Here is a 21,207-nt window from a genome sequence, read left to right as displayed (position 1 = left end):
TGGAGACTTCCATGGAATTTGAAACCCAATCCTAAATATTAATTTGTTATGCAAGTTAACAGTAGCCAGAAGCCAAGGTCCCCAAACCACAAATTGGCATTTTGTTATAATTATCAAGTTTTAATAATGTCCCTCTACTTCCTGGGTTTTAAAATTCACATCTTTGAATATTAATATTCCTACATTAACAACCCCCAAATTCAGCATTTCACATTTAACTGCTTATTTAAATGGAATTAATTTGTAACCAATTGTCTTCAAATATCCAAGGCAATTTAAGTACATGCCAAAAGATAAGAAATATGCTTATCCTGAATAACCAGCTGATGTAAAACAGGGACCATATTTCTCTCTCAGACAGCCTATGAAATGCAGTCTATAACTTGCTGTCCCCATGCAGGACTCCTGGGCACAGACTCTGCCTGCCTAGAAGGGAACTGTCTCATGCCAGGGATGCATCCCTATTAAGTGAGGCAAATCAAACCTGAAAAATGGGGGGGCCCTCAACTCAGACAGCATGGCCCCCTAAAGACCATTTTCTTCCCTTCATGGTCAGCCTCCCCATCTCAGGAAAATATGCCCTGAAATCTATCATCTCCTCAGCAGCTAACAAAGACCCATCACATCTGACAGGGTTCCCAGGGTGCAGCAATCAGGTGCTCCATGGAGCCTGGGTACCCAGAGTCCACAGGAAGAAGTCTCAATTCCTCTTTACTGCAGGGCTCCTCTCCCCGTCTCAGCTCTCTGGCCTCCTGTGCGTCTACCACCCACCCTGCCTCTGCCTCCCTTCCCTCTGATGCCACCCTCTATCATCCCTATCACTGTGAGACCCCAAGCCCTCCTGCAATGGGCTGATCGCCTCTGATCCTGGGAGCTAAGGGAGGTCTAAGACCAAGGTTGAGCCCAAGTGGAAGGAGTTAGCCTCCTCCTGTCTGCGAGCAAAAGCAAAGGCAGCCTGAGAGGGCCCATCAGGACAAACTGAGAGGCCAAACCTGAACTTCTGTTGAAGTGGGAGGTTCAACAAAAATCCAAGACGGAGGTACAGCAGAGATGTTTAATATGGTCAAAAGCAAAAATTCCAGGAATAAGGAGCTTCATTAGGGCAGTGAGAGGCAACTAGGGACACAGCAGTTGAGAACTGGAAAGTAGGACGACAGCAAGATTCATCTTGCTTAGGAAACAGTCTATTATTATCCCCAGCAAACAGCTGGAGGCACTCAGCAGGCAGGTGAATGCGGTCACTGAGCCGCAGTGGCCCTCAAGGACAAGGTCTCTTCCCAGCCCAGTGCAGTGGTAGAATTGAGGTGCTGGTCAATTCTCCACCTGGGTGGTGGGAGGCAGGGGACTGAGCTATACTCAGAGCCCAGGAATACAGAGGTGACTTCCTGGAGGAAGGATCAGGGAGCACCTGGAGGCAGACGCCAGAGCCCCAAGTCAGTGCCCATGGGATACTAGGTAGGGGGCACCTGTGAAGGATCCTTCCCCAGCGGAGCAACCCCTGGTTGTGAAGTTATACCAAGAGAATGGTGAGATGTGAGGCCCAGAGAAGAGGCCTGAGGGGACACACCTGCCTGGGGATAGAGGAGAAGGGAGACCAGGAGACCGGGAGATACAAAAGCAAAGAAACAGGTGGGAGGGCTTTCCCCTGCAGCACTCAACCAATCAGGGACCTCAGCCAACTGCCCATCATGTGGGTGTGAAAATAAATCTACCCAATGCCCATTTGGAGGACAGTCTCTTAGCCCAGACAAGCAGATGAAGGCCTGGAGACCACCAGTCAGCCCACATCTGGACCAGACTGTGTGCCACAGATGGTGCAATCTATGTGCCAGGGGAGATGATGCAAAATTAAGCTTGCCCTTGGCTCTCTGAAAATCATCTCCAGATGCTGAGGTAGTGGGTAAGGGCTTGTGGAGCACAGGACCCTCAGGGCTTTGGGGGACTGTGGAGATTCATGGGAGTAAGAGGGGAACAGGGCAGGGTCTGCTTAAAAGAGAGAGAAAGCTGGAGTTTACAGTGATGTGGGATGAGGCCTCCACTTCTGACTCCCCCATAACGTGACGGTGGCCCTGACTCTTTTCTGTGAACCTCATAGAGCAGCCAGCAGAGGTCTGCCTCAGGGACCCCATCCTGAGCTTCCCACCCAGGACCACACCTGCCATACCAACTCACTGTGTGGTCTGGGGGAAGCTCAGCCCTCTGTAACAGAGATCTCCAAAGAGACAAGAAAAGGCCCCACAGCCAAGAGGCCCTGCATCTCACCATCACCTGGGAACGCCCGCCATGCTGGGCCTATCTAGCCCACTGTGTAGATGTGAAGACAGGCCCACACGGCAAGCAACTACTAAACAGCAGCTCCATGCAGACTCTGGATGAATGGGATCTCTTTAGTCCCCACAAGAAGCCCAAGCAGTATCATGTTATGTCGGTGGGGGGGGGGGGGGGGGGAGGGCAAGGTCACAAAGCCAGTCAGGGTACCCCTTCAAAGCTCAGGGCCCTGCCCGAGGAAAGACCTAGGAGTGGACATAAGGATGCTGTGGAGATGGTCCGTGGTGTTGGTCAAGGAAGCTGAGCAGGGCCTTGAATGCAGGCACCTGGGTCATGGGGAGGCCTAGCCCTGGACAGCAGCAGCTGACTGTGCCCACACTCCCCCCAAGGGCCTGAGGACAGACAGCAGTTCCAGCTCCATGGTCAGCATTTCAACGAGCAGACTAATGGCATAGGAGGCAAGGCCACTTTGAGCAAACTCCCTAGAGGATGCAGAGATTTGTACAATGGAAAGAAGCAAACCTGATACCCACTCCCCCTATCTCAGCGCTCTTATCACTGGGAAAGTGATACATATTCATGAGCTCATAATCCTTTCTAATCACCACTACATCACACATACGCACAAACTCCCGCAGCTCAGGCTCATACATAATTATAAGGAGCTTCCTCCGTCACTGCCTGGGTCCACCAAAGGACAACAGAGGACGCAGCAGCTACAGTGAATGTGTGGTGGAGGAGGACGCTGGCGGCCCAGGTTCATTCAGGAGCAAGGCTGGGTGCTGTCCACTGTCCACACTCAGCAGCCTGGAGCAGGGCCTCTCTTTGAGGGCTTGTCTGCGGCAGGGTCAGCCCAGCATTGTAGGCCCACAGATCCCTGAAGCTGGTCCCGAGTCAGCCTGGGGACACAGCATAGTGGATAGGCAGTACTCTCTGGGGGCCACAGGGTGACGAGGTGACAGTGAGGTGAAGGTGCTCCTCTCCCTGTGACCAACAGCTGCCCACCTGCCTGGAGAGGCCTAGAAAGGGAAAACTGCTTCCTAAGCAGGGTTTGGTGATTCATCTCAGAGCTCAGTTGAGGAATACAGGCAGATAAAGGGACACTACCTGAGACTAGGGCAGTAGGGGACACAAGAAGTTGTTGAGAGCTGGACTGGGAGAGGTCAGTGGCCAGGAGTAACAGGAGGGCCCATATGGCAAACAGTGTGATCCAGAGAGACCATGCACAGCTGCTAGAGCCGGGCACTTGCATCATGAAGCACAACAGAGAAGGTTTGTGCTCCTTAAAGCAAAAATAGACAATTTTAGGCCAATAATTTTAAAACCATTTCCTCAAAATGCCCAGCACCAAATCCATTTTTCGAATGTTCCTCTGTGTATTTCACAGCTCATGTATAGACTGGGGAAGACCCTCTGGCCAAGGAGCAAGTACATGAGGGATGGACAGACAGCCTGGGACCCGCACTCACTTGCTGATGCCCTCAAAGGAGGCTTCCCTGCACACGCTGCCACTGTCGGTATTGACACCACGCTGCAAGGAAAGGGAGAGAGGGTGTAAGAATACACACATGTCACACGGGGGCCACACAGTGTCCCCATAGCCTGCACAGGAGACCCTACCTCCTCCAAGCAGGCTCAAGATAGGGGAAGTCAGGGAGCCCCAACTCTGAACCCAAAACCCCTCCCCCTCCTGCCTTTCCCTCACCCATGAGGCCCCCACTCCCACCCTGGCCAGGCAGCTCCAACCCAGGCCCTCCTTTCTGCACTGCAGCTTGAAAAGCAAGTCAGGAGCCTCATGTTTCCCACAATGTCCAGGTACACAACAAGGTCTCCTCCATGGATGGGTCAGAATACTCTGATGACACCAGCTAGGGTGCTGGGCCCAGGTAGGGCCCAGGCAAGAAAAGTGGGTACCAGGAACTGCTCTCCACCACTACCAACTGCTCTGCCCAGGCTGGGCCTTATCATCTCTCTCACCCACATGTAACAGGGATATCAGCAGCACCCCCAAGCCCCCTTATCTGCACAGATATGACCGATCGCGGATCAAAAATAATTGAAAAAAAATTGCATCTGTACTGAACTTCTTGTCATCATTCCCTAAATCTACTGCATAGGTTATTTCCATAGCATTTACATTAGATCAGGTATTATAAATAATCCAGAGATAATTTAAAGTATATTAAAAGAGATATATAAGTTATACAAATACTATGTTATTTTATATAAAGAACTTGAGCACCTGGAGGTCTCGATATCCAAGAGGGTTCTAGAACCAAACCTACAGATAGAGGGATGACTGTACTATCAAATCCAAGGGTGTGGGACCTACATCAGACAGGACTGTTGTGAAGCTGTTCCACCCCTATCCTTTTCCTAATTGTAAGGAGACTTCACGTGGAAATGGACCAAGTGGAAATGAAACAAGAGATTCAGAGAAAAAGATGCCCCCCAGCAAGGCAAGGCATTTTAGATCACAACTGCTTTCTCAAGAACTTCAGGCCAATCGATGTCTCACCGCATACCCAAGGCACTGGGCCATCTCTGACCACAAGCATCGAATGCAACCTTCCTTCTTAGCCACCAAAACAGCAGCACAGAATAAATAAACCAAGGACTAAAGAAAAAAAATCACCAAGAACTATTCCTGTAAAAATCAATTAACAAAGGAAAGAAGGGTCACTTTGGAAGGACCATGTAGATGAAACTCCCAAAGTCAAAGAAGAGCAACGAAGCGCGCTTCCCCTCTAGACATCCCACAGCAAGCGAGCCCAAGCCCTGCCAGGTGCCGGGAGCCCATGCTGCACTCCAGGCTGGGCTCCACAGCCCAGCTATCTGAGGAGGGAAACCAAGGGTGTTTTTCAAATTCCATTAACGACAAGTTATATGCAAATGCTACTGAGGGAGGAGTAAACTATCATTCCACACTGCAAAGCCCATGAGCTCAGACCAACACGACTGCATCTTCCAGCAGGTGTTAACCCTAAGTGCACATGGTGCCTCGTCCATCACGTCCCAGGGACAAGAATGGGTCCTGGACACAGTCAGCCATTCAGACTAAGAAAACATGGCTACTATTACCAATGACCATTCCTCCCCATTTCCTAATTCTCCCCTACCACTCTGACATTAGCAGGGAAAGGTTGCTCCCTGAAACCTCTTCTCTGTACTGAACACTGCCCAGCTCCTAGACACCAGCCACTTACCAAGGTTAGGAGGACAGAGGGGTTCTGTGATGTCAGGATACTGGCAATCTGAAAGGTAAGAAAGAAAAAAAAACCATTTTACCATTTTAGAGCAATTGTGAAGAAGTCTGCTGGATATAATATACCTCCATTACTTAATGACAGTGCACATTTATACAGCAGGTCCTTAAAATAGGTGAGACTATTGTCCCATTCTGCAGAGGAGGAAACCAAGGCTTACACAGGTCGAAGAACTTCTGAAAGTCACACAGCTATCAAGTGGAAGAGAAGGCTTCAAACCTAAGCCTGGCACGACCCCATGGCATGGGCCTCCAGGTACCAGCAGATCCTAGTTCCAAACAACCAGACCCGCCCACCCTCCAGGCTACCACCTCTGCCATCTGCCAAGAGCCAGTCCCACCAGCCCAAAACCCTCAGGCACTGTCCCACCAGCTCTGCAACCCCAGGGAAGACACCTCCCTCCCTGTCCCCCATTCTCAACTAGACTGAGAGAGTTAGCCATCCCCAACTCCACCCTTTGGCCTCCAGCCCATCAGTTGCTCTCCAGTTCCCCACGCCCTACCATAGCCCACTCAGATGCCCTTCTCAGCAGGCCAGTCACTTCCTCCTCCGCCGATACCCCACACAACTCTCCACATCCCTGCTCTCCTTTCAATGGGACCTCTGCCCAGAATGCCTTCCCCCCATCTCCACCGCTCCACCCCGTCTGCATCCCCAAGGCAGGCTCATCCGCCCCTCCTCTACGACCTCACCAGCAGTCATCAATTCCCCAGCTGTGACTCCTGCACCCAAGAGTGCCACCGCCCTGCAAGGAGCAATTTCTTCCTCTCCAGACCCCCACCCTAGTCTGCCTGTGTCTGGGCTACTGAGTCGGCCCCCTCCCCCTGCAGCCCCTGCCCTAAACTCTGACACCCTGGCCACTGTGACAGTAAGGAGGACATGTTGCTGTTTTAACAGACTGACTGAGCTGTCACTGACATACTCTACAATGAATTTATTTTAAGGGGACATTTTGACATATGTATATACATCTATTTTAATACAGAGATGCTCCCAGAGAAAAGCTGGAATATTCTGAAGCATCACAAACAATATGGATGTGCAGCTACTCTTGAACAATCAGAGTTCAGCACATGACAATAAAGTGCACCTGCAATCCCATCCTGGGAGACTTTTTAGCTCTACACATAAAAACAGAGATCTGTAATGACATTTGGATCATACGAAATTACACGGTTCACTTATTTCCTGTCATTAAATATTCTTCAAACACGCAATTTTTAGCAGTCACTACCTCTGGGGATGATAAACGTTCAATAAGTCCTTGATTATGGCCTGTGCCAGTCATCTTACACCCATCATCTCATTTAACCACCCATGAAGATGCTGCCACCACGGCCAGATTTCACAAATGAGAAGGGCTTGTGGGCTAGAGAACTTGCCCAAGATCAGAGCTAAAAGATGGCAAAGCCCAGATTTGAACCTATGACTGTGTAATACTCTCTGAATGGACACAGCATAATTTATTCATCCTTCTATTGGACATAAATTATTTCTAAGGATGAGCGATTATAAATAATGTTGTGATGAACATCTAGCACATAAGGCTTTATTTCTTTAAAATTAAATTTCTTAAAAAGCTTATTTCCTTTAGAAAGGAAGGAAGGAGGGAGGGAGGAAGGAAAAAAACAAAGTTGATTCAGTTGGGTCAAAAGCTGTATACAGTGTCAAGGCTTGTGATGCCCATTGTCAAGTTACCCTCCAGATTCATACCAACCACCCTCCCTCCAGCCATGCCCGAGGCTCCCTCTCCCCATGTCCTGTCCGTCACTCCCTCATTCACTCTGAAACTGCTCTAAGAATGAATGAGCCCTCAGCCTCGGTCCCTTCCACTCCCCAGCCCCTCCCGCAGGAGCGGGAGGCTCAGGAAAAGGAACAGAGCTGCCTCACTGCCACGGAGCAGGTCCTGCGTGTGTTGTTATGTTGACACGAAGGGTCTACATTCATCAGCACACAACGATTCTGTCAATTACAGCAGCAGAATCAGAGAAGGCACTTGGGGATTGTATCTGCTATTGTCCTTGGGAGAGAGGAGCTGGATAACAAATGTGCGGGCTGATGGTTTTTCTCTCTACAACGACTCTCTGGACGTGCTGGTTAGGGATAATGGAGGAGAAAGCAGCCCTCGCCATGCTGCCTGACGCTCAGATGGATCGAGGCCCGACACAGAGAGCAGGCTGTGCGTCTGCGAGGCCTGGCAGGGCAACATCTTTTATTGATCACAACTACTTCAGTGGGCCCTGGCTACCTCTGCAGCTGTGAAGCCTCTCCCGGCCTGGCAGCTCCATCAGCCCTTCCCCATGGAGACCCATTAGGGTGACGTTCTCATCGGCACACTCTGAAGCTGTGTCTCAAAAATTAAGGGAACACGATGTGGCTGTATCCCGCTGGCTCAAAATGCAGCCCCCACACAGGACAGCACAGTTCTGTCAACCCAGGGCCTCATTTCCACAGAGCAGTGGCCGCTGGGGACACATCAGCTCTCCCCAGCCAGTGCTGTTAAATGCCCCGGCTGTGCCGCAGGCCATGGCCAGCATTGATCTCCCAGGCAGCCTGGCCTCCCGGGCAGGTCAAGGTAGATAGGCATCCACAGCATGCTTCAGAGCCTGGTGGGCACGGCCACCTCATGCATTCCCCTAATCAGGATGCCAACCAGGCCTGTGGCCACTCTTCACAAAGGAATTAGTCATGCCTTCACCAGTGTTGCCGAGAGCGCCCATCTGGCTCCAGAGAGCTGGGCTTCGCCATGCAAGCACTAAAACTCTTGAAAGTAAACCCTCGTTCACAGCAGTCTCTTGAAACATTAGTGCACACTGGTGGCCTGCAATGCTTTTAAAATTTTGAATTTGTTTTTAAAATGGAAACATCACAAACAATATGGATATGCAGCTGAACAACTGGAATATCCAGCAGACCTGGGCCAGGAGTTCTGCAGAACAGCGGCCCCTTTAGAGGAGGGGTGGCTCTCCCTGCCCCCCCACCCCCCAACTCCCTGAGGTATCTCTACCCCGGGGCTGGGGGGCAGGCAGCATCTTCCCTGTGGTGCTGTGGTTGTTTCTCTAACATCTGTCCTTTCTGGATCTGAATTGGTGACCCCAGTGTCTCTGAACATCTGCCAGGTGCCCTGAAGGAGAGAAAGTGCACAGAGCATTCCCTGCACGCCACTAGCCCCCAGCTGGGTCCTCGCCGCGCTGCAATGCCTCAAGTACCACTCACGGGTCTCCTGAGTGTCCCCTTGTCAGGGAAGCTACCATCTCAATAATTAAACTCAGGCCCCTATATGAGGAGAGGGGAACCGGAAAGCCCAGTTTGCATTTTATATGTGATATCAAGTGAGTAGCAATGGCCTGGTGGGGTGGGGCTCTGACTTGCACAGAACTTGAAGGTAGTGCTGGTGCCCCAAAACAGAGCGGAGGGGCCTCCTGTGTGCCAGGCAGTGGCCACAGCATCACAGAGCCTTGGTCATTTGGTCACTTGGACCACAGAGCTAGCTAGTGTCACCAATGCCACAGCCCTCTCAGCAGTAGAAGCTGGAGGAGAACCCTTCCGTCTGCCTGGAACACATTCAAAGCCTCAGGAGGACAGTCATACACTTAACCAGGTCACATCACACCTGCCGGACAACCAGGCTGGGAAGTGGATTTAAGTCAAGAGACCTCCAACTCCACCCACCCCACCAGCCTTTCACTGCCCTGGGTTCTCTAGACAGTGGCACCTGTAGCTGGCAAGGGCCTGTAAGGAAGCCTCCTGACACACAGCCTCAGGCCAAGCCCAGGGGTTCCTTTGGTCAGACCTAAGTCCCTGCTTCAGGTAAGCTGCCTCTCAGAGAAGTCATCCCCCGGTGCATCTCAGTGGCCACAATCCAGGTCACCAGGCATTTCCACCTAAGTCAGAGGCAATACCCAGGGCACAAATGGCTTCCTCCGAGAAGTCCGAAGTGCACATTTCCTGCCAGCTCTGAGTGAGGTTCTCCTCAGGGCTGGTGGCCAGGCAATGGTGTCCGCAGGCTGTGGCAGTGGGAGGAGAGGAAATTCAGAAGCAGAAGGGTTACTGAAGCCAAGGAGCTGCTTGAGAGAGCAGGCATCAGCAACTTACCTCATCTGTATACTGGACGGCGTCCACAGCATATTTCTCCTTGAAATGCTCCTTGGAATGGATCCTCAAAAGGAAGCACAAGGAATGCCAGGGTCAGGGTTTAGCAATGGCTCAGCGTGGCCACTTTCTTGCTTTTCATGCCTAGGCCGAAGCCCCGGGCCCATTTGGAGTGGACACAGAGCGGATCTGCCCAGTAGAACTTGAGGACAAGGACACTGGGCCAGAATGTCACCTGCCTTCTTAGACACCACCATTCCCAGGGACCTCCACCCCTCTTGCCTGCAGCAAGCAGATGCAAATGCCCCCTCTTTCCAAGATCTCTCTCCACCACCGCAGAGCCTGGCCCAGACTGTATGCACAACCCTTAGAACATGAAGCAAGCAGCCTCCTGGCTGTAATGGAGTCTCTTTAAAGGAAAGTTAACAAATTAACATTTTAAAGAAGTTAATATCAGTATTACTCAACAGGATGAGAAAAACTTAAGCTGAATCATCAATCCTGAAAAATCAGCCAATGAGAAGAGACAGGGCAGATGAGGTTGGGCAGCCCTCGCCCACCTCACCCACCTTACAGTGATGCGCCTGGGGGTCACAGCTATGCCAGGCAGACCTCACGCTGGGTCCAGCAGGCCACCACCCCCACTCTCAGGCTCCAGGTCAGCAGATGAGTCAATGTCACTGCTGGTGACAGAACTTACATATGGAGGAACACTAACTACATGGGGGAAGGCCAGCGCCAGCCAAGTCCAATGACGCACGCTCACACCATCCACGCCATCCCCCCTGGCAGCAATGTCATCACAAGGAGTCACCTGTGGGAGACCACTTGCACATGACTGAGTCACACTCCCCGGCTGGGTGCTGAGGCGCTCAGTCACAGAAATATGGCAGAGCTTTCCCCCCCTTTCTTGGGTTTGAGAGTTGGTGTCTCGTGCATGGGTGTGTCTTCCTACAGCCCCTTGGGTGAAGCTATGCTCACCTGTTCCTTTGAAATATAACTCCTTGCCTGGTTTAGGATAAAATCTTCCATGGAAGTGCCTTGTGTGTGTCCCCCTCTCTTACTGTGCCCTTGGGTGTGGCCTACCCAGATGTCAGTCAACCTGCTGATGGTGGACATCATGAAGATAGATTCAGCCCCATGAAACCTGACCCCTTGCCTCATTTGAACAGCTTCTCCTCAAAAAAAGGGGTCAGCGTGTGCTCTCGCTCTCTCTCTCTTCCTGCGGACCCTTAAGGTCAGAGGTGCCGACACAGCGACCCCAAAGAAAAAGATATTTGTGTCTCTTGTGTGGTTATTTTGCACAGCCCAGTCAGCCCAGTTCAACTGGAGTAATCCCTGAGCCTTTTAGTCGGGAGAACAGAAACCCAGCAGTCACCTCCATCCTTGCCCTGCCAGGCTACCTGTGGTCTCACAGCATTGTCATCAGCAGGTGTCACACCCTACACTGGCCTCAGACAAAGCACAGCAGATGGTTTCCGGATTCTGCTTCCTGGGCCCTCAGGGGTTATATGATAAGAGGGTATCTAGGGAGTCCCAGATGAAACAGGGGAGGCACTGAACTTCAGCACTCAGAATGAATCCTTAAAGACTCCTACATCCAAGGCCTGTGTGACATGAATGACCAAAAACCAGAATCCCACAGCTCTCCCTGGCCCTCCACCACTTCCCTCTCCACAAGAACAATCCTCAGGAACTGACTGCCAAGAGGGTAGGCCACAGGACCTAGGGCACAGTGGTGGGCTGTGGGAGCAGCAGCAGGGAGCTCACAGGCACTCAGGGTGAGCTGGGTCAGGCAGAAAGCCCACCTCAGGGTCCAGAGTCTGGTTTCAGTGTGGTCGGCTGCTCACCACAGCCCAGAATGCCCTCAGCTTTTCCTCCCTTTCGGCCCTTCAGATGTGATCACTGGGTATCAAGCTCTTACTGTTAATTAAATTTGCACAATTCAATCACATTAACTTCCATGTTTGAGACAGGACTCAAAAGTTTAAATGGCCAAGGTCTGACACCTCCATTAGCATGGCCCCAAGCAGCTCCAGGCAGAAATGGATGACAAGTACCCCCCAGCAGGATTCTGGAGGTCCCAGCTGCAGGCTGGCTTAGAGAACTGTCAGGTCCTTCGCTACTGAGCAGCGACTCTCTTGGCAAGTAGTTGACCTTGCAAGTGGCACAAAAACAAGAACCAGAAAAGCAAGAGGCAGGGCCATCAGCAAAATGTGTTGCTGGAGCGTGGTGCACGCCTGTAATCCCAGCAATTCGAGAGGCTAAGGCAGGAGGATCACAAGTTCAAGGCCAGCTTCAGCCAATTTATCAAGACCCTATTTCAAAATACAATAAAAAGGACTGGGGAGGTAGCTCAGTGATTGAGCACCCCTGGGTTCAATCCCCAGGACCGGTGGTTGTGGGTGTCTTGACCATATCCACTGTGATTGCCAGCTCCACAACACATGCCTGCATCCTCAGCAAGTCCCCGACTCTGCCCAACTCTGGCCCCTTTCACTTCATTACCTCCAGTGATAAGAGGCATGGAGGGCAAATTCCCAATGGATTCATAAAGTTCATCGGATCTGACTTCAAAGCCAGCCTCCATGGCTCCTACAGAGAGGCATCTCGGCTACGTGTAGGTAGGCACCTGGCCTTTCCATCTCCACTCCAGTAGGAGTCCTAAATCCTCCCACCTCACTGGAACCATCCTGCTGAAGGAAGCCACCTGCCCTTCCAACCCAAGAGTCTTGTCAGTTAGTCCTCATGGGGAGGTCTCCAGCCAGTAAGCCTGAGGTCAAGGATTTAACAGCAGGAAACCAAAAGAGGTACCAGCAAAGGGGAGGTGAACTAAGGGAGCTGAGACCTGTGGGTGACCCCAGGGGATGTGCTCACCTATCCACTCCTTCTTGGTGGCCATAGCCCTTCCACTCACTGATCATGGAAGCTGAGCTGAAGCACAGGAAGCTGGCCCACAGGAGAGCCTGCTACTGCCACCCCAATATCAGGAAGAAGCGGGCATAGGCGCCAGACCCACCAAATGCCCTTTGCCCAATCAGTGCTTGCCCTCCTCAGTGATGCCAATGAGACAAAAAGGGCCTCCCTAGCAACAGGCCTGATTCTTTATTTGACAATTAAGACCTGAAGATTTATAAGCATTGTGTCTGGCACCGTGCACTTAATTCTTGTCAAAGGGCAGAAATAATTAAGTTTGAATAGTACTTATTTTTTCATGTTTTGGAATTAATTATAGTAAAAATCATTTAAATGTCACCTAAAGCAATATGCATGCCAGGCTACCATGTCACACCAGTCATCAGAACGCTTGGCAGCCATGATTTGGCAGGTTGATGGGAACAGGAGTAGCATGTCCACGGAACCCTGCCAAGCTGGCTGGAGAGGTCACTGAGTGGCTCTGAACCCACTGGAGAGGTCACTGAGTGGCTCTGAACCCACTGAGGGCCAGGCTGGCCAGAGCGGGAGATACCCACTTGGAGGTTCTACACCCTGTCCCACCTAGAGTCGGGGATCCAGAAAATAACTCATTCCAGGCCCCATCACATGGCAAATTTGAAGAAAAAAAAATTGGACTAGGAAAGGATGGGTCTGGAGGGAAGCTGAGGCTTCCGGTGCAATATTTTTCGTTCAAGTGCAAAGGAAGCTTTTGCAAAAAGAGAAGTCCTCTCACTCAATGGATTCTCATCCTTCAGAGGGGGCCCACGCCCAGGGACCTGGCCAATGCAGGCCTGCTCTGCTAGCAGCTGGGCCCCAGCAGGAGCCCAGAGTCAGAGCTGATATCTGCTTACTGTGCAGTGAGCGCCAACACCCCGCGCAAGGCCTCGGGTGGGAAGGAGACATTAAATTAATGTCACACAATGCAGACACGATGGAGCCCCTTGGAAAATGAAATTTCAAAGAGCAGGTCTTGGCGGCTAGCTGACCACCTGCATACAGTTAATGAATAAGTAATAGGGCCAAATTACAGCAGTCACCATCAATTTCCAGCGGCCAGAGCCTGCCTTCAGCTCCAAACAATGCCGCTGCCCTTCATTCCGTTCACAGCAGAACGCAGCGGCACTTGCTCCTGAGTGGAAGTCGGCAACCATTTCAAGATTTCATTAGGTTGTCAAAGAGAAAAGCAGCCCCCTCCAGAGCAATGCGGGCGTGTGATCCTAGAGACCTCTCCCGCAGGCGAGCCGGTGCATCGGCAGCGCTTCCTGTGAGATGCTCAGCTCAGAGAGGCCCAGCAGAGAGAGAGGGGGTAAGCACAGGTGATTAAGACAGGCTTGCCAGGGGGTCAGCACAGCCCCGGAGACTAGGTGCTGGGAGGATCTACGAGCAGCCCATGAAAAGCCAAAGGAACCCCACCAGCCCCTTCTCGGTAAGGCCTGTGCCCCTGGAAGATGGCCCCGCACATACCTCTGATAATAGAAGGAGCTGGGGTGAGGCCAGAGAGAGGTTGAGGAAGCTCTGTCCTCATGACCCAAGATGTGTGCATGAGGAGCTGTGCCATGAAAACACCAAACACATCACACACACACACCCATGTCACAAACACTCCACATGCATCACACCACACACACACACACACACACACACACACACACACACACACCCATATATCACTTCCTACACCAAAAGAAATCAGGCGCAGAGTCTCAGGTCCTCAGCCCTAGAGAAACTCACCTGCCACTCTTCTGGGCAGCCTGAGGCCCAGACAGGTATTCAGGAGGATGAGCACCCACTACCTACAAACTCAAGCTCGACACACTGTCTCTCATCCTACAGATTGGGTTTTTCAGAGGTTCCAGGAGGGTCCCTACCTTGGTCCAAAGTTGTTCACCCTCTATGGGCCCTGTGTCTTCCCAGGGTGTTAAATTACAGAAGTAATTTCCTGTTCTGAGGACCCCAGACACCCCAAAACCAACGCTGCCATCAGCTAAGCCTGATTCTGATGAACTATTTTGATGAACACCCTTACATCAAAAAGACAACACAATTTCATGAACAAAGGCTGCAAATAAAAATGAGTTTAAAACTACCACTCTCCTGCTCCAAAAAAGGCCTAGGGTAAGGCACAGGCAGGCTCCAGGCTGCTCACAGCCCCCTGGGTGTCTGCAACCCTGACAGCAGCCTAGACAGCGAATGCAGGAAGCGGCAGATCCTGCAGACGGGGGTGTTGTTTCCCTGGGTGACTTTGGATTGCAGTATCTGCCAGATGGATTTTCAAAAGTCATCAGATAGAGACTCCGAAGGAAGCTGAGGAGCTGAAGGTCAAATGTTCAGTCTGGTGGGTTTTGATTGCAAAGGCCAGGTAATCCCATGAGCTCGTTCCCGGTGCCCTATTGATTATAGAAGTGTCTGGAAGCAGCCACACACATCAGATCTGGCCGACCCCCAACACCAGCCTGAACAACCAGCCCCTTTGTCGCTGCCCCATTATAACCACGCCTTCTCTCCCAAAGGTTCGAGACGGGGGACTAAGAGAGGGTCATCACAGAACAGAGAAAGGGAAAGGCCTGCTGGGAGTGGCCATGGCAGGAAGCCAGGGCTGCAGGAGACAAAGATCTACTCAGGTGTGGGAATTCCCCTTGGGACCAAGGCTGCCCAGCAAGCCTGTCCAGCCTACACATGAAGACTTTTCCACCAGGGAGGACCACCCTACAGACCTGCCTGAACCCTCAAGGTCACCCAAGGCTATCTGCCTGTCCTAGACAATGAGAGGGCAAGGCAAAGCAGTGGCAGACTAAAGGAGACTTCTAACAGCTTCTCTGAAACCCAGCTGTGGCCAAAGCATAGAATATTATTCCTGTATGCTCCAGAAAAGCCAGCTGCTAACTGCTGTTCCCTGACCAATAGGATACTGGGTTTTAAACCCTCAAGTCAAGTGCACAGGGTGGATGCGAGGAGACATGTTGAAATTCGCTCAGGTTTAGCCACTGGATAGTGGTCCTAAGGTAGGACCAGGTCCCTCCTCCCACAGCCCCAGAAGATGCCCACACTCAACCCATGGACAAGCACCCTCTGACTTCTTGCTAGAGCCAGTTCTTCATAAAAAGAAGTAAATAGGCAGAAGAGACATTCTCAGAGCCCCTCCTCCTCTTGATTCAGAAACCCCAGGTGAGGCCCTACAGACGCCCTGATCAGAACCTTCTGGAAGCTGTCTTTCTTACCACAGTCTCTCCCCACAACTCACAGACAGAGGCATTTGGTCTGAGAGCCGAGCTAACTCTCTGAGCAGTGAGCTCTCAGCAATTTCTGAGCCAAGAGGCAGGACCACAAAAAGGCTAAGAGGGCAGCCAGGTGAAAACTGCAGGTGCCACCCAGAGCCACGGGACGCTCAGCACAGGGGCCCCAGCTACTACTCAGATGTGACTCACAAAGAAGGGCTAAGGCCACAACTCTGCTCCTGTGACCACCTTGGGGTGAAAAAATCTGCAAGGATCCTCTTACAGGGACCAGATCTAAACTCTTCAACAAGGTTGTTCTGGGTGCTAGGGTTGGGTAACAAACTACCCTGACAGTCGGTGGAACAGAAAACCATTTATCATGTTCATGGATTTTCTAGGTCAGGCACTTGGAGCCCAGAGAGTATGCCTAAGCTCTGCTCCACCACACCTAGGACATCTAGACCTCCGCAGGAAGACTCGCTTCCATGGGTGAACTTACCACTGCATTTGACATCTAGCCTCTCAAGTTGCACAATGACACCACCACTTCTAAGCACCAAGATGGTCAGGGAATCCTGACCAGGGTCAGGGAAAACAGATTCCACTTTTAGATAGCAAATTGCCAGAAACGTTGCTGCAGTCAATTCTGGACATTACAATCTACCCCATCATTACTGCCTCATGTCAGTGTCAAAAATATAACCATCCCCACAGTGGCCACCACTGTAACGACAGCCCAGGTGGCATCTCATGAGCAGCACCACTATTATTTTGCAGGAAGGAACTGGAGCCCCAAACAGTGACCAGACCTATTCACCAGCCCCATGACCTCCACATGGACACTACACTGAACCACTGACAACATTAGCTCCCAACTTCGGCTCCAGGTCATGGGACCTGCACAGGTTGTCCCCCCACACTGGGCCAGTTTCCTCTATAAATGGGCATTCGCAAGGATTCAGCCACAAATGGAATACAAGTAGACAATAACTGAGGTCAGAATGGGAAGGCAGTGATCAGGTAAGGCCTCTCCATGACAGTGCAGCCATTCACACCAAAGGCCAACTTGATGGGGAGTGTCCACTCCCCGCCCTCCTTCTCAAGAGCTACGCCAGGAAAATATCCCCCAGGAGAAACAGAGCCGGCTTCTCTTCTATTGCCAATTCTGCCTGAAGCTGAGTCGTCATGGCAAAGCTGAAAGCCCAGAGCCAGGCTGGGATCCTCAGAGTAGAACTGATGCCAGTTTGTGGGCCTGGCCACCCAACTCCAAGACAGCACAAGAGCTACATGCCAGGGCCAGCAAGGGAGGCTGTGGAGTCTGCACTAAAGAGCCTGTGAAGGGGAGGGGAGACCACAAAGCAGAGGAAGTCCAGGCAAGCCCTGCAATGGCCTTGCCCTCTGCGAAAAGCCCAGAGTCCCTGCAGCAGCCAAGTGCCTTGTCATTCAAACCAGCCGTTGACTTACCAGCCCACCTGGTAATGAGCGTTCTGGGGCACTAGGCAGCAAAGGCTGCAATTTACACATTAGCCAAGAATAATCACTCTCCAGGCAGAAATGACAGGCTGGAAGGCGGGGAGCATTTAGCAGGATCCTCTGATCACCTCAAACATCCCTGGTTAAGCACAGCTTCTGCCTCAGTGCCTGCGAGAGGCAGGGACAACTCTCTAGAGGCCCTGGAGCTGGCAGGCACTATGGAGGATGGGGGAGGGGCAACTTCTCCTGGGGGACAAGGCCCAGTCTCTGACCCCACACCTGTGACACAGGACAGCTCTAAGGTCTCACCCTATCTCAGAGATAGGCCAGTGAAGGACAGGCTCATCTGCGGCCAGATACAGGAAGGAGTAATGTCCCCTCATGACGGTGATGGGCCCCAGACTGCTCTCCCTGATCCAAACCAAATCTACCACTTGGGCATATGCAGGCCCACACCACCCCCAGCAAGGCCAAGTGGATGTGACCACCCACCCACTGGGGCCAAAACCTTGGGCATTTTAACTAAGCTGAGAATCCTTGATTTCAAGATTAATATAGCCACCATACTCAGGTGTCTCTTCCCAACCAAGGCACAAGTTGCTAGCACAGAGCATGCCATCAAAGGGCCCTCTCTTACCACCAACCTCTCCTCTTGTTACTGTGCCTCCTAGCCACCCACTGGCCCAACCTGTACTCCCACCCCCATTGCCACCCCCAGCCACCCAGTGGTCAGCAACCATGGTAACATGGCAGAGACCACTCCTTACTTTCCCATCCAGGTGGCATAGCTGGGAGGAAGCCTGGGCACAAAGAGAGTGGATTTCCCAGTGTCAACATTGATGACGCCATAGCAGCCTGGCTCGAGGACACCAAATGCCCAGTGAAAGAAGGACTCCTGTGGATGGAATAAGGAGCCTGGTTACCCAGTGATCAGGACAGAAACAAGAGGTAAGGGGGGGAGGGGGAGGCGAGCAGCAAACAGGGCCTTCTTTCCAGGAAACAGACCAGTGCCCTCATGCTCTTGGAAACTGACCCCCAACCCCACACAGCCCTCCCACCTCTGCTCTGGCTGCAGGCTTCCCATCTCACCCTGCCATGGCTTGGCAAGGGCAGCCCGGTGGCTCCTCCAAGCCTGCTCCAGGCCTCTCCAATGATGCGTGTTTTGTGTGTGTGCCCCAGCCTTCCTGTGCCCCCAGGCCCCCACCCACATTCCCCAAGAACATAGCAGGGTTGAGACACAGTGCCCAACAGCCCCACAATTCCAGCTCGATTCAGACACCCAGGCCAGACATCTACACCAAAATGGATTCCCTCATTTAGAACAGCTTACTTCCCCCAACCACCCCCCGGGGCAGCTGATGACTTCAGTGTTTAGCAACAAGCACTGAGCTCAAACAACGTCATCAAGGTACGATGTGTAGGAGGAGCTCTTTTGAGATTTACCCAGCCAAACGTCAGTAAGAGAGCCCACAGGTGAATTTAGGAAACTGATCTTTAAACCACGAGAATGTAAACTTTAAGAAGCATCAAGCCTGGTCCAAAAAAAAAAAAAAATTAGGGCCCCATGTTGCTGGCAGCTGGAGATTGTAGTCTTGCAGCTGCAGAAACAATGGGGCAGAGGGAAAGGACCCTTGGGACAGGAGGGGCTTTCCATAAAAAATAAAAAAACAAAAAACAAACAAACAAAAACCTCTCCAATCACCCTTAGCAGAGGATCTCAGCCTGTCTGTGCCCTGCCAGGACAGACATGGTCTACCTGCGGAGGCCAGGCCTTGCTACTTCTCTCCACCTCAGCAACTCCTCACATTCCCTGTCCCACCACTGATGTGGATGCTGGCCCAGGTCCCCTAGGCTTTCTGTCCCCAGGGAGATTCTGGAATTCCCACTGTAGTTGGGCCTGGCAGCAGGGAGAAAAAGAGCACTAGACATGGAGTCCAAAGACAGGGTTCTAATCCCAGCTTCATCTCCTAACAAGTTATTACCCTTCTTGAGCCTCAGTTTCTTCATCTGTAAAGTGGGTATAATGCTAGGACCAACAGGCGTGAGCTCAGCCCAGGGTCTCCTGGCTTCATGAGCAAGGGTCCTTGTTCCTGGGGACTGAATGCTGCCAGCTATTCTCAGCTGAGGCCACCACATCCAGATAGGACAACACGGGGCTCCAGAACCAAAGGAGTTCCCAGACCACTTTCCAGCAGAGGAAACCAGGGAGGCTCAGCACTGGCCAAGCCAGGATGAAAGCCAGGCTCTGACTCCTGCTCAGACAAGCAGCCCAATCACACATCCCCTCTGGGTCCTCCTCAGTGCAGATGGCGTCCAACCGCAGGAACACACCCAGCCCACCCTCTGCTCGCCCACCCCTGTGCACACTAGCCCTCACCTGTCCGAATTCACCTGGCCTTTGGGGCCCACCCCAGTAGCTCCCCCTCCACGAAGCTGGCCTGCTGGCTCCCAGGAACATCACTTTTCTGTACATTGGCCTGAGGGAACTGAGCCTGGCTGGTGACAGCTCTGGACATTGAACCCCTCAGCATGGACTCCCTGCCCCCTCCACTACCCTGCACCTCCCGGGCAGCCCTGGAGACTCACCTGGCGGAAGATGACGCCAGTGTCGGTGCAGTAGCGCTGCGTTTCCTCACCGCCCTGCAGCAGCACAGCCGAGCCGGGCTCCACGGCCACGTTCTTCTTCAAACGCTCACACAGGCGCCGCCGGTTCAGCGCGAAGAGTGCCAGCGGGACCTTCAGGGTCTCATTCCCCAGGGAAAAAGAAGGGCTGCAGAGACATAAGCACATGAGCACACAGGCACATCAGCACCTCCAAGGGTCCCACCGCCCAAGGTCTGAGACTGTGGGGGACCCACCAGCCTCGGCAAGCCAGTCAGAGCTCCACTGCTGTGGCTCGGAGATGGTCACTCGCTGGGCCGCCCGAGGGCCACAGGGCTCATCATCCACCCTGCCCTGCTGTCTCTGAAGGCCTGGCCTACCATGGGCTTGAGGGACAGCTGATCTGCTCAGGGGTGCAAGGGTGAGGCCACGGAGGGACAGCCTGCAGTGCTCAGAGATGTCACGCAACAACGATCACTCTCCAGGATCGTTCCCAGGAGCTCCACGTCTGCTTAGAGCTTCCCGTGATGGTGGCCAGTGTGAAACAAGATCTGACCCAGACAACACTGGCATCTGACCGTGTTCCCAGCCTTCTGTCCCATTCTCCTCAAGCCTTTGACCCACAGCCTGGGTTTGCTGTCCCCACCCCAACAACACTCATACCCCAACCCTCTTAGCGCTCGCTCTCTTTCTCTCTCTCTCTCTCTCTCTCTCTCTCTCTCTCACACACACACACACACACACACACACACACGGCACTCTGAGCTGAGTGTCTGAGGAAAAACCAGGACAAGATGACTCTGTGAGCAGGAGTCACAGGGGTACAGACCCCGCGAACAGCAGAGGGACCAACAAGGACATCACTGAGGAGAGCCCCTCGAGGGGTGGGTAGAGCAGGGCCTGGTAGGGTTGGGAGGTGTCTCTCTTTGGGCTCCTCATGCCCTGCTGGATTCCCCGATCACCAGAAGACACAACTCGTGCCCAGCATCCTCCCTTCAAACCCCCCATCTGCCTCTGGACCCCCGAGGCTTCTCCTCCACCTGCACGGCCCCCCCACCCCTAGCTACTCATGGGCACTCCAGCAGCAGCTTCCCCTCAGCATCAGCCACAGTGGAGCACATTGGAACCCCTTGGGTCCTACAAAGAGAAAGAAAATGACTCCCCTGGTCCCCTGGCGGTCTACTTCGCCCTCCCTTCGCATTTAATATCCTCTAAAGAGTCACCCAGCCCATGTCCCCACCCATGGTCTGACAACCCTTGCTCTCCCAGGTCCACCCCATCAGGTCTCTGTACCCCACACACAGCCCAGGGGACACGATGACCCCCTACTCCTGAATCTGCACTAGTCCCTACTA

At 52.5% G+C, this 21,207-nt stretch overlaps 1 protein-coding gene across 1 annotated transcript in view; it reads right to left on the bottom strand.

Annotated features, from left to right (window-relative positions):
• Positions 1 to 21,207, bottom strand: part of Pepd (peptidase D) — a 115,158-nt gene that overhangs the window by 86,376 nt on the left and 7,575 nt on the right. Inside the window, exons 2-6 of the mRNA XM_046447917.1 lie at positions 19,838 to 20,021; positions 18,019 to 18,146; positions 9,630 to 9,693; positions 5,475 to 5,522; positions 3,738 to 3,799 (exon numbers count right to left, since the gene is read on the bottom strand). Of these exons, the coding sequence (XP_046303873.1) occupies positions 3,738 to 3,799; positions 5,475 to 5,522; positions 9,630 to 9,693; positions 18,019 to 18,146; positions 19,838 to 20,021 (486 nt within the window). The remainder of the gene's footprint in view (positions 1 to 3,737; positions 3,800 to 5,474; positions 5,523 to 9,629; positions 9,694 to 18,018; positions 18,147 to 19,837; positions 20,022 to 21,207) is intronic.

The sequence above is a fragment of the Marmota monax genome, unplaced genomic scaffold (assembly GCF_021218885.2).
Source record: "Marmota monax isolate L192 unplaced genomic scaffold, Marmota_monax_Labrador192_F-V1.1 WCK01_AAM20220418_F8-fsc00101, whole genome shotgun sequence".
Lineage (NCBI taxonomy): Eukaryota > Metazoa > Chordata > Mammalia > Rodentia > Sciuridae > Marmota > Marmota monax.
The sequence above is the reverse complement of the archived record's forward strand: the minus strand, read 5'-3'. Positions and strand labels throughout refer to the sequence as shown.